At 42.6% G+C, this 14,730-nt stretch overlaps 1 protein-coding gene across 1 annotated transcript in view; it reads left to right on the top strand.

The window, feature by feature from the left end:
- The first annotated feature begins 576 nt into the window (after positions 1 to 576).
- The window catches only part of prox1a (prospero homeobox 1a), a 40,728-nt gene continuing 26,574 nt past the window's right edge, over positions 577 to 14,730 (top strand). The window contains exons 1-2 of the mRNA XM_038968167.1: positions 577 to 889; positions 6,345 to 8,381. Coding sequence (XP_038824095.1) covers positions 6,411 to 8,381 — 1,971 coding nt within the window. The 5' untranslated portion in view covers positions 577 to 889; positions 6,345 to 6,410. The remainder of the gene's footprint in view (positions 890 to 6,344; positions 8,382 to 14,730) is intronic.

Below are 14,730 nucleotides of genomic sequence, written 5' to 3'. Positions count from 1 at the left end.
TTCTGAGCCCCTGCGCGCAGTCACGTTCAACCCCTGGACTCAGGAGACTCACAAAGTTAATCTTATCGTTGTTACAAGGATAATGTTGCACTAAACACAACTCAATAAGCCTAATTGAGACACGACAATTCATCTCTTATCGAATGGCAAACTTGGAAATAAAAAACTAAATGAAACAATGTTGCGTAAAATTTGTGAGGAATGTGTGTCTTTAAAGGATACCGTTAAACACGAGTTAAAATTACATAAACACGTGTTCATGACATTTAAAATATAAATGTTGTGCCTTAAAAATGTGCTATTATCATATATTCACAATAACATGTCCATGAAATGAATGTTCATGCAAACATTAGGCCTATTGACAGTATTACAATGCCATAAGCTACTTCTAAATTAGATTTTCTTACATATTAAATCATTCATTTGTAAACAAAATAAGATATTTTTTAGTCTGTTGAAGTCCCGTTCCTCGGTCAAGTTCAGTGCATTGTACTCCTCCGGATACGACGGACGGTTCTTATTGGTAGGTGCGATCCGTTACATCACCAAGCTTATGACGCGCCGTCTTCCTGTTTCCTTCAGCTGTGTCTTAAAGTGAATCTTGTTGGTGGAGGAGAGCTCGAGCGTCGAAGCTCTGCATCGCGTGCGCCTCGGTCAAGCTGCTACGACATCAACACCAGTCTTTCACCCCTCGAGAGAAGATGACAGAGAGCGGAGCAAAATAGCTCTTGTATATCTATTTTTATATTCTACGGTCAAGCTCATCACTCACTTTACTCCTACTCTTCCTTCCCTGAGAAATTATAATATTCAACGTTTCGCGGCGAAGCTTCCATAGTCCGTATTCTTTTTCAGCAGTAAAAAAGGCCTTTCCCTTCATCTGCGGGTAAGTAACCTTGTCCTCAGATACCTCCCTCTTGTTCTTTTGCGTCGCGTGCGTTTGGTGGGCAGAAAAAAAAACAAATCAAAAGATGAACAGCACAATTGATTCTGATGAAAGACAACATTAGCTATCTTTTACGGTATTATTAGGCTGAATTGTTTTCTTTCACCTAAAGTGTGACAAAGTTGCTTCATTGTTATGATGTGCAGAATACTTTTCTCCTTGTAAATCACAGACAGATTATTTCTAACTTTTAAAAGTAAGTTACTGTCTTTTTAAATGTGTTGTTTGTGAATAAATGTTTTTTTTAGCATATAGGCTAAAGACTTTCAAGGCTGTCTGACTTGGTTTGATTTGATCAAAGGCTGAAGTCCGTTATCTTTGAATCTGTGTGGGCTACACCTTCCAAGTCTCGTATATGGTCTTTGTTGTGTGTATTCTTATTCGTTCAGTGTATTAAGCTTGCGAGTCGTTTTGATTTTTACAAACTTGGTTTTATCACTATTAATATCTGATATATATCATATCAGATAAATGTGATCTACTCTTTGAATGTTTCCGTCTAGTAGTGGCGTAAACTGTTTCCCTGGAATAATTATTGTGGTGATAGTGCCAAGAACGAGCAAATGTTGATGAGGGAAAAAACGTCCAAAGTGCACATTATGGAGACAACAGGGATATTTGGCACAGACGCACACAACCTGGTCATGGCTCGAAGGAAACAGCTTTTGTCAAATGTCTTTATTATTATTATTATTATTTTCAATTTTAGCTAACCCTAACCCTTTTCCTGACCTTAACCTAATTCTCCTAACCTTCTGCTCTGCTGCCTAAGTTCTCCCAAACTGCTAAGAAAAGTCAAATCTGACTAAATCTGCAGCCTATCCCACTGGGCACATACTGGTTGATTCAATGTTTTTTCCACGTCATTTCAATTAAATTATGTTGAACCAACGTGGAATAGAAATTTAATTGACATGATTGGGGGTCTCATAGGGTGGCGCACAATTGGCCAAGCGTCGTCTGGGTTTGGCGGAGGTAGGTCGTCATTGTAAATAAGAATTTGTTCTTAACTGACTATCCTAGTTAAATAAAGGTTAAAAAAAGTCATAGACTTGCTTGAATAGTTACTTAGCCCTATTACAAATCCAAAGGGTTAGTAACTTTTTTTTTTACCATCATGGTGCCCGTTCTCTCTCTCTCAGAGCTGTAAAGATCCTGGGAACACACACAACTGCACCACCTATCACATTTTCACAAAAAAACATGAAGACATGGCTAAAGGCCAATCAGACTTGTGAACATAATCCCTAGTTGTCTATTGCCGCTTTCCAAGTTGTCTGTAGCTTGTGAGGTGTGGAAACACTTTGTTGCTTTTATTGATTTTGTCTTGTTGCTTTTTGTGCTATCTTGATCTTTCTGCATGCTACGTCTTGCTTGTCCAATGTTGCTCTGCGTGTGCTCACTGCTCAATGATTGTCTGTATTGTAATTGTTTTTAATAACCTTCCCAGGGACTGTGGTTGAAAATTAGCCGGCTGGCTAAAACCGGCACTTTTACTGAAACGTTGATTAATGTGCACTGTCCCTGTAAAAATAAACTCAAACTCAAAATGAGCGAGGGGGGAGAGATGAGCGTAGCCCATTGTTCAAATGCGCTCATATTTCCTTGAAATTGTTGAAAGGTATTCCAATAGACTGCGCATGGGCAATGGGGGGCAGGTGTGCCATCGGAAACGACAGGTGCTAGCGGCTTTATTTTCGAGCGATAATGACATGGCCCATTGTTAAGTTCTTGTGGCACCCAAGTCAAAGTTTTCTTGGAGATATTTCACTCTCGTTTGAACTTCTGGAGATGGATGGATGGAAAGAGTTGAGCCAGAGCCATTTGTGATAATTAGACACAGACATGCTTTTAATACTTTTAATAATAGACCGACATTTGTTTAGTCTGTGTAATATATTTACTTTTGTTTTGCCAGACTTTTTTTCTGCAATGAGATAAAAAAAATCTGTCAAGCTTCCCCAACCTTGTTTCTTCTTCTTTTAGTTACACCAATGATGTGCTAAACAGTGTACATCTTACTGCATGTTGCTCTTGTATTGCTTAATAATACAGTAATAAGCCTATCTCAAACAGTTTCCATTTCAAATTGTGTGTGTGTGTGTGTGTGTGCGCGTACTGTAAAGATCTTGTGTGTGTGTGCGTGTGTGTGTGTGTGTGTGTGTGTGTGTGTGTGTGTGTGTGTGTGTGTGTGTGTGTGTGTGTGTGTGTGTGTGTGTGTGTGTGTGTGTGTGTGTGTGTGTGTGTGTGTGCGTGCTGTAAAGATCTTGTGTGTGTGTGTCTGCACGTGCGTGTGCATGTGTGTGTGTGAGAGGGGGGAGAGTGTGAGAGAATGTGACTTTGTGTTTATTAGAAGAGAAAGTGATGCTTGTTATGCATGGTTACTTATGGCATCAATGACATTGACATATATCCTATAAGGTGATTTATACTCCCAGTTCAACTAAGTGACGATAAATAAGGGGTTACTTTATAGACGGAATGGGCTCAGATTGTCATGCTTTTACACTGGCCCCATTTCTATATCCGTCTCTGAGTGGTTTGAGCAGAGATCTAAACATTTTAAAAAAAAATACATTCTCCCTCAAAATATGTCTTGACAAATGAGTCAAAACACTGATCAGTGACAATATGAGCTGTTGATGAACATTTAGATATACCTATATTCATCTATATTTTGTCATTTCAAAATGTCTTTGACAGTCTATTTGCATTGTCAGTTGTATTGTACTAAAATCTTAAATAGTGTTTGACAGATTTAAATGAATGTACTCCACTTTGGTTCTCTAGTAAGAACTCACACAATTTTCAAGCGTAGAAAACCCTATTCACCCTATACATATATGTTATTAAAATAGATTTCCTACAAGATTGTCTCACCGCTGTTCTGCTTAGCAAGGCTTTAGCGGTCTTTACAGGATCAGGCTTTGAGTCGAACGACTCGACAGGATGAAGTCTTGTTATCTTACACAGTATTGTCTGTACAGATAGACAATAGTTGAGATTTGGAAGGAGGAATGAGGAATATTAAATAATGTAACAAAATAATTCTTAAATGTTACATAAAAGTTCGAATTGTTTCTCTATTGCCAGTGAATGTTAATTCATTCTGTGAATATACTGAATAAAAGTCCTACACCACTGATGACGACATGCGTAGTCGTCAGCTGATGCTTACAAAGGGGCTCTGATGCCGTCTGGATGGTGACAAAATGTTTCCATTCATAAAGGCGTAAAGTTTTTTGTCATAGTGCTCTAAGTTGCTCCTTCTATCAGTGCGCATTCAGTCAGTAAAATATAAGAAGCAATCTGCAAATAGGCTTTATTGTTTGAGGCACTTGTTTTTATAACACTTTAAATGGGTGTGATATGTGGTTTGGATGAATACACTTACTGTACTATAGGGTCGTTCAATTTGATTTCAGTCACTTTTTGTTCCGCTCCCTTTTGATTTGAACAAAACTTTCTATACATATTTGCCCATGGTAGAAGTGGTCAGAAAGTAACTTCTTGGACCTGAATGCCAAAACATTTAGGAGATAGCGGTGCCCAACCCTACCATGAGACATCCATGTATTCATCACTGTAAAAGATAAACGGTTGAGTTTTATATAATTTAAAAGCTTACAAACAGGGTTGTCAAACTATTTCATCATTTCTTGTTTTTTAACCTTAAACATCAATTAGCCAAAAAATTATACATTAAACATCATCTGAGGTGTTTGTGTTGTGCCCACCATAGGTTGAGAGACAGCATGTCTTAAACTTAAAAAATTTGGTAGCACAAAGATGGTTGTTCCACACATCAGAGAATGTTGACTTTAATGGGAATATCAGTTATTTTAAATTGCACTGTCAATGTTCCATAGACAACCTATTGAAATCATATAAATATAGATAATAAAATAGACATCCCCATTTAAGTTGACATTCAACATTGGGTGGACCAGCGGCCATCTTTGTGGTTGTAACTGGAAGTTCAAATTTCAATTCAATTTAAATGTCAATGATGTACCAGCTAAATTCCAGTGATCCGAAGGGATATATATGTCCATTCTATGAATTCTATTTCTATGACTGAAATTACACCCACCCTGAACTCAAGAGTTTTCTGTGTCTCAAACGATTGCAGGCACAACACAAACACCTAAGATTATGTAAAAATCATGTCTAATCTACAACATGCGAAAATGGAAAAGAATCTGACTCCATGCATTTTTAGATAATTGACGTTAAACGTAAAAAAAAGTACATATTTTGTATTAAAACCTATTTTTTTCAAGAAATTACAAAACAAAACAACCATGTTTGTAACATTTATAAAAAATTATATAAAATTCAACTGTTTATATTTTCAAGTGATGAAGAAATGGATGTCCCATCATAGGATTGGATTTGCAAAATGGTTAAACTTTGAGCACCCCTATCTCCAAATATTTTTGACATTCACGTCCAAAAGTAACTTTCTACAATGGGCAAATATGTATAGAAAGTTTTGTTTAAATTAAAAGGGGTGTGGTCAAAACGTGATTGAAATCAAATTGAACGACCCTATATGCACTTAATTAATTTCTTTGGGTATGGGCAACTTCTAATCTAAATGACTAAAATGTAACCTAAAATGTAAATGATCTACAGATGACTTTTGGAGAAGAGATTGTAATTAAGTCCAAAATAGTTCCACTGTGTTTACTGTGCCTTTGTGGTATTCTTAATCCAATCTCAGCCTTTCTCTTTAGTCTTCTGACTTAATGGTTTTCTGTGCCGGCTTGAAGCGCACAAACATGGAAATGAGGAAAAGTGCTAAAGTAATTATCATAATTTTATGCAGCTTTGTGTTGCGTGGGAACTGGTTCAGTGTTGCACAGGCAGGCCGTGTGGAACAGGGGACAGACAGAGGAAAATGTAGGGTGCGTCTGAAATGGCACCCTATACCACGGTTTCAGAAGCAGGACAAAACACCCTATTTTTGTCTGATGACTTGACACAAGGGCATGTACATGATAGGCCTATCTGGTTCATATGATTATGATGTTCATAATGCTTCTTGACAGTGTCACAAAGTGTCTTTTCTTAGTCCAAGTAAAGTGACACAGGATGGTCATAATTCTTCATGCAGTGTCACAAAGTGTATTTTATTTTATTTTAAATATAATGAAAAAAACCACGACTGTAAAGAATTCATAACAGCAACAAAGGACTTAAGAAATACATTTTCAAATGAAGGAAAACTTCTTGACAGGGGAAAGCACATTAGAATAAATATGGGTTTTTGACACTCTTATGTTGTTGTCATAACCAGCCATAAAATAACACAATATATGTCACAACAGGTGTAAATATATTGGTCATGACAGTGTTATGACCATGTTTCCTTTATGTTTTCATTCTACAGGTGTCATTCAGCAGTGGTCCTAGAGGAGTGGCTTTGTGGGATATGGCCCAATAGCAGCAGACCGTGATGCCGGACCATGACAGCGACTCCTTCCTGAGCAGACAGACCAAGAGAAGACGAGTGGACATCGGGGTGAAGAGGACTGTGGGCAGCAACGCCGCCAACGCAGCAGCAGCAGCCACAACCAGCGCCGACATCGCCCATGCCAAAGCAGCAATCTTCGGTGCTATGAACTCTCTCAACTCCCACCACCATGGCTCCGATGCAGACTCCATGGACTGCTCCATGGTGCAGCCGCACGGCCACGCCGGCGTCGTCACAGCAACCAATAGCGAGTCCAAGTCCAACGTGCTCCGGAAGCTCCTGAAGAGAGCCAACTCGTATGAAGACGCCATGATTCCCTTCCCCGGCGCCACTATCATCTCCCAGCTCCTCAAGAGCAACATGGCCAAGAACGGAAGAGGAGAGAGAGGGGAGAGGGGGGAGAGAGGAGATAGAGAGGATGGGGGGTTCCCCAGGTCAGGCCTCTCCAGTGGGGGTTCCGAAGCCCCCCAGGAGGACGCCTGCAGTAATTCGTCCCAGGACAGCCCCCAGGAGTGCCTGTCCCCCTTTGGCCATCCCCCGGCTCTGGGCGCCTTCGACCTAGAGCGCCTCAACGACGAGCACCTCCGGGCCAAGCGTGCCCGCGTGGAGAACATCATCCGGGGCATGAGCCACTCACCCGGCGTGGTGGTGCCCACACGCCACCTCGGAGAGCGGGACCACGAACTGGAACAATGTGGACGGGAGAGAGAGCGAGAGATGGACGGTGACAGGGACAGAGAAATGGAGATGGACTGCCCCCCACAGCCGCCCAGCCCCAGGGGAGAGGTGTGCAGCCGGGAGAACAAAAGGAAGCAGCGCCTGCCCCAGCAGCAGCAGCAGAGCTTCACCCAGCTGGTGTGCCAGCGTAAAGAGCAGAAGCATGAGGAGCGCAGGCAACTAAAGCTGCAGCTGGAGGACATGCAGAAGCAGCTGCGCCAGCTGCAGGAGAAGTTCTTCCAGATCTACGACTCCACCGACGACTCAGAGCATGACCTGGCCCATGACCTAGGCGACATGTCTGAGGACAGTGCTGGGAGGTCTGATGCTGGGGGAGATGACCGGACAGACCGTTCCGACAATGAGATGTCAGACCTGGATCCGGGACACTTCCTGGACCGAGCAAGGGCGTTGCTCCAGGAGCAGGCCCTGCTGGCTGAGGGGGACAAGCTCAGGAGAGAGGGGCTGGTCTGGGGGAAAGTTCCTGGTCAGGGCCCCTCCTCCTCCATGCACCATGCAGAGGGCAAGCTGCTGGCTGAGACGTTGAAACAGGAGCTTAACTCGGCAATGAACCAGGTGGTGGACACAGTGGTCAAGGTGTTTGCCAAGCCCCCTCGCCCCACACCACCCCAAGTCTTCCCTCCCCTCCCCATGCCCCCAGAGAGGTTTGGTGTCAACGTCAAGGGCCCCAACTTCCACACAGCCAACCAGCGCCTGCAGTGCTTTGGCGACGTCATCATTCCCAATCCCCTGGACTCGTTCGGCAGCATACCTGTGCCCGGCGCCAACGACCAGACGGAGGCACTGCCCCTGGTGGTGAGGAAGACGCAGACGGAGCACCATCACCAATCCTCAGCCATGGGCACCCACGGGGGCCATCACCACCCCTCCATGCACCCCTCCTCCCTCTCTACCTCCATGGGCTTCAGCCCCCCTTCTTTCCGCCACCCCTTTCCCCTTCCTCTCATGGGTTACCCCTTCCAGAGCCCTCTGGGCCCACCCTCCGGGGGTTACCCAGGGAAGGACCGTTCCTCCCCAGACTCCATGGACCTGTCCAGGGAGACCACCAGCCTGCGGACCAAAATGTCATCAGGGCATCACGTGGGGCACCACCACCGGTCTTTCTCTCCGACCAACCCTGGGAGCACTGCAGAGGGGCTCTCCCTGTCCCTCATCAAGTCAGAGTGTGGAGACATGAGCGACATGAACGACATCTCACCATACTCAGGCAGCACCGTATCCTTCACCACACAGAGAGAGGGAGGGAGGTGGGGAGGGAGGGAGAGAGAGTTAGAGATGCCATAGAAGGGCTGGTTGTTCATCTTAGATAGTTTAATATATTGTTATGATGACTATTGCATATTATCGCTAAATCAGCACGTTTATTTTATTTTCGGTTCTCTCTAAAACATCCCTCTTTTTTTATTTGATCATATACCTTTCGCTTTACTAAATGGTTGAAAGCGCTCTAGTCACTCTACCATTGGTCAGATAATGTCTCCATGACATTTATAGCCCCGATTCCCATTTGAAACATGACTGAAAGAGACAAAAGCTATAGAAAGCTGAAGTTGAGCACAATGTCTCTGTAGTGATAGTTTAACCCCTGTGTACCCCAATCATGTTTAAAACCTGTGTACCACAATCATGGCTGCAGATAAAGAGGTAAGGTACCAATGGGAGGATCACAGTCAACCAACTGGGACTGGGCCTAATAGCCTCAACTGATCCGTTCAGTTTGCCCCGTTCTCCTATATAGGCTACCTCCCTATCCCTCTACCGTTCAGACCTGTCTTTGCAAAGACCTTTCGCTCATGAAGCCTCCGTAGCAGTTATTTTGCGTGATCACGGTCACTGAAAATGTTATATCAATGACGCACACATGACACACATGTACAGTGTACACTGAGTGTACAAAACATTAAGAACACCTTCCTAATATTGCGTTGCAAGCCCCCCTTTTGCTCTCAGAACCGCCTCAATTTGTCAGGCATGGACTCTGACAAGTTGTTGAAAGTGTTCCACAGGGATGCTGGCCCATGTTGACTCCAATGCTTCCGATGGCACACACACACAATCCATGTCTCCATTGTCTCAAGGCTTAAAATACCTACCTTCGTCTCCTCCCCTTAATCTACACTGATTGAAGTGGATTTAACAAGTGACATCGATAAGTTATCATTGCTTTCACTTGGATTCACCTGGTCAGTCTATGTCATGTAAAGAGCAGGTGCCCTTAATGCTTTGAACATTCAGTGTATCTATGGTCTAACAGGCTTGGACATGTTTTGGCTGAGAATTAACAGAGAGCATGTTTTTTTTTTACTTGTCTGTGTCTAAAAGTTAGACATTGATGAAAGCATCTAACACGGATGCTACTGTATGGCTACTGTATGTTAGTGCTGATCTATGTCTGTGTTGTGATCACCTCAGGGCTCGGCCTTTGTGTGTGTCTGTGTGTGTGTGTGTGTGTGTGTGTGTGTGTGTGTGTGTGTGTGTGTGTGTGTGTGTGTGTGTGTGTGTGTGTGTGTGTGTGCGTGCGTGCGTGCGTGCGTGCGTGCGTGCGTGCGTGCGTGCGTGCGTGCGTGCGTGCGTGCGTGCGTGCGTGCGTGCGTGCGTGCGTGCGTGCGTGCGTGCGTGCGTGCGTGCGTGCGTGCGTGCGTGCGTGCGTGCGTGCGTGCATGTGTATGGGAGATCGGGTTTGCCTGAGGACTCAGTAAAGATGTTTATTTATGGCCACCTGTGTTTTCCCGTGTCTTATCATCCCCCATTGTAAAAACAAACAGTCATTTCTTTTCAATTTTTTTCTCATTTCATAAATATCTGTCAACAGCCCGGGGAGCCTTCAGCTGTTGCATGGCACCCAAATACTTAAACATTTCTTTGAAATGGACGTTAACAGGTGTACACAGCGAGCTGTTTTTCTTTCATAACAGTGACTTAATTTGTCTTCTGACCAAAAGAGGAGGAGCACTTCCCAGAGATCCATAATCCTCTGCTACACTGTTTCTCCCGATGGGAGGATGAAAAGAGAGACAGAGAGAGAGGGGAGAGGCAGAGAGCGAGAGAGAGAGAGAGAGAGAGAGAGAGAGAGAGAGATAGTAAAACAATAACTAAAATTGAAGTTGGAAGTTTATATACACTTAGGTTGGAGTCATTAAAACTCGGTTTTCAACCACTCCCCAAATGTCTTGTTAACAAACTATAGTTTTGGCAAGTCGGTTAGGACATCTACTTTGTGTATGACACAAGTAATTTTTCCAACAATTGTTTACAGAGAGATTATTTCACTTATAATTCACTGTATCACAATTCCAGTGGGTCAGAAGTTTACATACACTAAGTTGACTGTGCCTTTAAATAGCTTGGAAAATTCCAGAAAATGATGTCATGGCTTTAGAAGCTTCTGATAGGCTAATTGACATCATTTGAGTCAATTGGAGGTGTACCTGTGGATGTATTTCAAGACATACCTTCAAAGTCAGTGCCTCTTTGATTGACATCATGGGGAAATCAAAAGAAATAAACCAAGACCTTAGAAAAACAATGGTAGACCTCCACAAGTCTGATTCATCCTTGGGAGAAATTTCCAAACATCTGAAGGTACCACGTTCATCTGTACAGACAATAGTATGCAAGTATAAACACCATGGGACCACGTACCTGTCATACCGCTCAGGAAGGAGACGCAGTCTGTCTCCTAGAGATTTACTTACTTTTGTGCGAAAAGTGCAAATCAATCCCAGAACAACAGTAAAGGACCTTGTGAAGATGCTGGAGGAAACAGGTACAAAAGTATCTATATCCACAGTAAAACGATTCCTATATCGACATAACCTGAAAGGCCGCTCAGCAAGGAAGAAGCCACTGCTCCAAAACCTCCATAAAAAAAGCTAGACTACGGTTTACAACTGCACATGGGGACAAAGATCGTACTTTTTGGAGAAATGTCCTCTGGTCTGATGAAACAAAAGTAGAACTGTTTGACCATAATGACCATTGTTATGTTTGGAGAAAAAAGGGGGTGGCTTGCAAGCCGAAGAACACCATCCCAACCATGAAGCACGGGGGTGGCACCATCATGTTGTGGGGGTGCTTTGCTGCAGTTGCGGCTGGTGCACTTCGCAAAATAGTTGACATCATGAGGCAGGAAAATTATGTGGATATATTGAAGCAACATCTCAAGACATCAGTCAGGAAGTTAAGGCTTGGTGGCAAATGGGTCTTCCAAATGGACAATAACCCCAAGCATACTTCCAAAGTTGTGACAATATGGCTTAAGGACAACAAAGTCAAGGTATTGGAGTGGCAAGGTATTGGAGTGGCCATCACAAAGCCCTGACCTTAATCCTATAGAAAATTTGTGGGCAGAACTTAAAAATCTTCTGCGAGCAAGGACGCCTACAAAACCTGACTCAGTTACACCAGCTCTGTCAGGAGGAATGGGCCAAATTCACCCAACTTATTGTGGGAAGCTTGTGGAAGGCTACCCTAAACGTTTGAAGGCAATGCTACCAAATACTAATTGAGTGTATGTAAACGTCTGACCCACTGGGAATGTGATGAAAGAAATAAAAGCTGAAATAAATCATTCTCTCTTCTATTATTCTAACATTTCACATTCTTAAAATTAAGTGGTGATCCTAACTGACCTAAGACAGGGAATTTTTACTAGGATTAAATGTCAGGAATTGTGAAAAACTGAGTTTAAATGTATTTGGCTAAGGTGTACGTAAACTTCCGACTTCAACTGTACATATGCCAGATGCTTTTATCTCTAATGTGGCATATCATTTTGGGGCATTAACAGATGTGCTCCCTTTAATGGGAAGAATAGTTAGAACAACACGGCCATGTGTTACAGGTTTAAAAAATTTCCGCCACATGTTAATTTCACGTCTACAATAACTTAAGACGCAACAGATTGTCAGACATTTGTGTTGAAGTTCATCGGCGTTCTGGAGCGTCGCGCAGCAGATGGCTTCCATCAGTTTCCTCATTGTATATTGGCCTTACACCTGAAATGAGGAAGTGGACCAGCTATTTTCTCTCTTGACTTTGAGGTTTTGGGGAAGAGCTGTGGAGAATGATGATGTCTTGTCAGATGTGCTCAGATAACACTAACCTTGCTGGTACAAAGGCACCAACATGGCTAAATAATAGCCGTGTGTCACCCCAAGTCCAATCACTATTACATTTGCAAGCTGTGAGAGATATTAATTAATCAAGATTCACTGTTGCTTGATAGTGAAGCATAGGGAGAGGATCCTGTGTTTGTAGATTTTTGCAACTTAAAAATACTTCATTTATTTATATATAAATGTAATCTATGTAATGATGTGATTGTCATTAGTTTTGAATTCATTTTGATTTAGAAGCGAGAGCGTAGTAGTCTCATTGGGAAAGCCCAGTCTTATGGGACTAACAAGATTGTGTCTTTACAGCAGCAAGTCATCTTGCCAGACTTGAAGAGAACAACCCTCTCCCATTCTGCCCATGCCTCTTTCTCTTCTATCTTGCTTCACTCTCTCTCAATTACATTTTAAATTTAAAGGGCCTTATTGGCATTGGAAACATATGTTTACATTGCCAAAGCAAGTGAAATAGATAATAAACCAAAGTGAAATAAATAAATAAATAATAAATAATAATAATAAATAAAACATTTACATTAAACATTACACAAAAGTTCCAAAAGAATAAAGACATTTCAAATCTCTCCCTCGCTCCCTCGCTCGCTCTGAGAGGCCATGGTATCCCTCGCTCTTGGAGCAGATGGTGTGGTGTGGAGAGTGGAGTGCTGCTCTTTTGGCCAGGCCTGTTGGAATATGGTTAGCCTGCCAGGGTTCTCCCCATAGGCCCTCCCTCCCTCGCTATTTTTGGACATAAAAGACTGTAAAAACACCAACAAATAAGCTCAAAGTGATTTTATTTTGGAAATCTGTGATTTGAAATTATTATGTTTTAGACAACTAATATATCTGTTTGGTCTACTCGCTGTTAATTTGCAGTCTACAAAGAGTTTCAAATTATGTTCTGGCCCGCTGTCCAATCCGCTTAAGAAAAATTCAGCCCGTGGCTGAATCTAGTTGATGATCCCTGGTTTAGGGCCTAACTGTATGCATGCCAAATACACACCAATCACCAAATGCTTTTGGGAACTTGGGCAGAAAAAGTTAACGTCGATCCGATGAGGCAAAAGGGACGATGTCAAAGTTGAATCCAAGAAGAGAAAAGCTGTGAAATGGAGAGTTGAAAATAAAGAGAAGGGAGGACCAGAACAGTAATGTTTGGGGAAGATATAGTGAAGTGGTAAAAGAGGACGAAACAGTGCCGGCTATGTGTGAGGTGCTATTTGAGAGTCACAAGACAGGGACTTCAAATATGACACGTCAAGGGAACTGTAGGCTTAATATGCTTACTGTACAGATGGGTTACATTTAATAGCCTAACTGAAATCTGGACACTTACTGTATAATATTAACCCCTGCAAGGTTTATGCATTTCTTGCAGTAAAATTATACACTAAATGTATATGTTGACATGAGAACAGGAGTGGATAAATATGATTTCTTTCTTTCGGCATCTTGAGAGAAAGAATGTGCAGTTAGGGACCGTCTGTAAAGGTGCTATATTTATCAGCGTCATAGAAGCTGATAGTTTTTCAACCGCATAAGGTATGCATCCAAGCCAAACTTAAGCCAATCTTATTAGAAACATGTTGGGTTGTTTTCACTGCTTTAAATTTTGTTAAAAGCGGTCAAACTGAAATGCTGCACGAAAAATACATTAAAAACATGTTTTGTATTTTCTCACCGGCCCCTAAACATCTGCTGCGTGAGAGAAGCAGAGATGAAAGAGAAAAATGTACATATGTCAACTAGATTGAAGCGTTCATCGATTTCATCCAGCAAGGGTTTATTTCGTCTTCTAAGGCAGTTATGACAGAAGAGAAGCTGTATGTATCTAGTAAGACAAGTTGACTTACAAATACCCAACCTAAAATGTCAGAAATTATAAGCAGAAACATATATAAATTAGGCAAAAAATCATAAAATCGTTCCACCGTCTGACTGTACAGCGCATTTTCTATCAGCCTATTTGCGGGTTAGGGTAGGGTGCAGGCCTCAGATTTTCACTTTATCACATACAGTTTATTAGGTATGCCCATCTAGTACCGTGTCGGACCCCCCTTTGCCTCCAGAACAGCCTCAATTCTTTGGGCATTCTACGAGGAGTCGGAAACGTTCCACAGGAATGTTGGTCCATGCTGAAGTGATGTCATCACGCAGTTTCTGTAGATTGGTTGGCGGTACACTCATGCTGCGAACAGCCTGTTCTATCTCATCCCAAAGATGCTCTATTGGGTTAAGGTCTGGTGACTGTGCAGGCCACTCAAGTAAACTGAACTCGCTCTCATGTTCCAGGTGATGTATATGTACCTAAAAAACTGGCCAGGTGAGTGAGTAGGGCGGTTACGGATGGGTTATTACCAATTGCGGACGGGTGCGGGTGAACAAACAGCTGACCCGCGCATCAAAACAGCTGATGCCTTCCTTGACTGACTGTCATGACACCCCATTAT

This window comes from Salvelinus namaycush, chromosome 29 (genome assembly GCF_016432855.1).
Source record: "Salvelinus namaycush isolate Seneca chromosome 29, SaNama_1.0, whole genome shotgun sequence".
NCBI lineage: Eukaryota > Metazoa > Chordata > Actinopteri > Salmoniformes > Salmonidae > Salvelinus > Salvelinus namaycush.
This window is presented reverse-complemented; position numbering and strand designations above follow the sequence as displayed.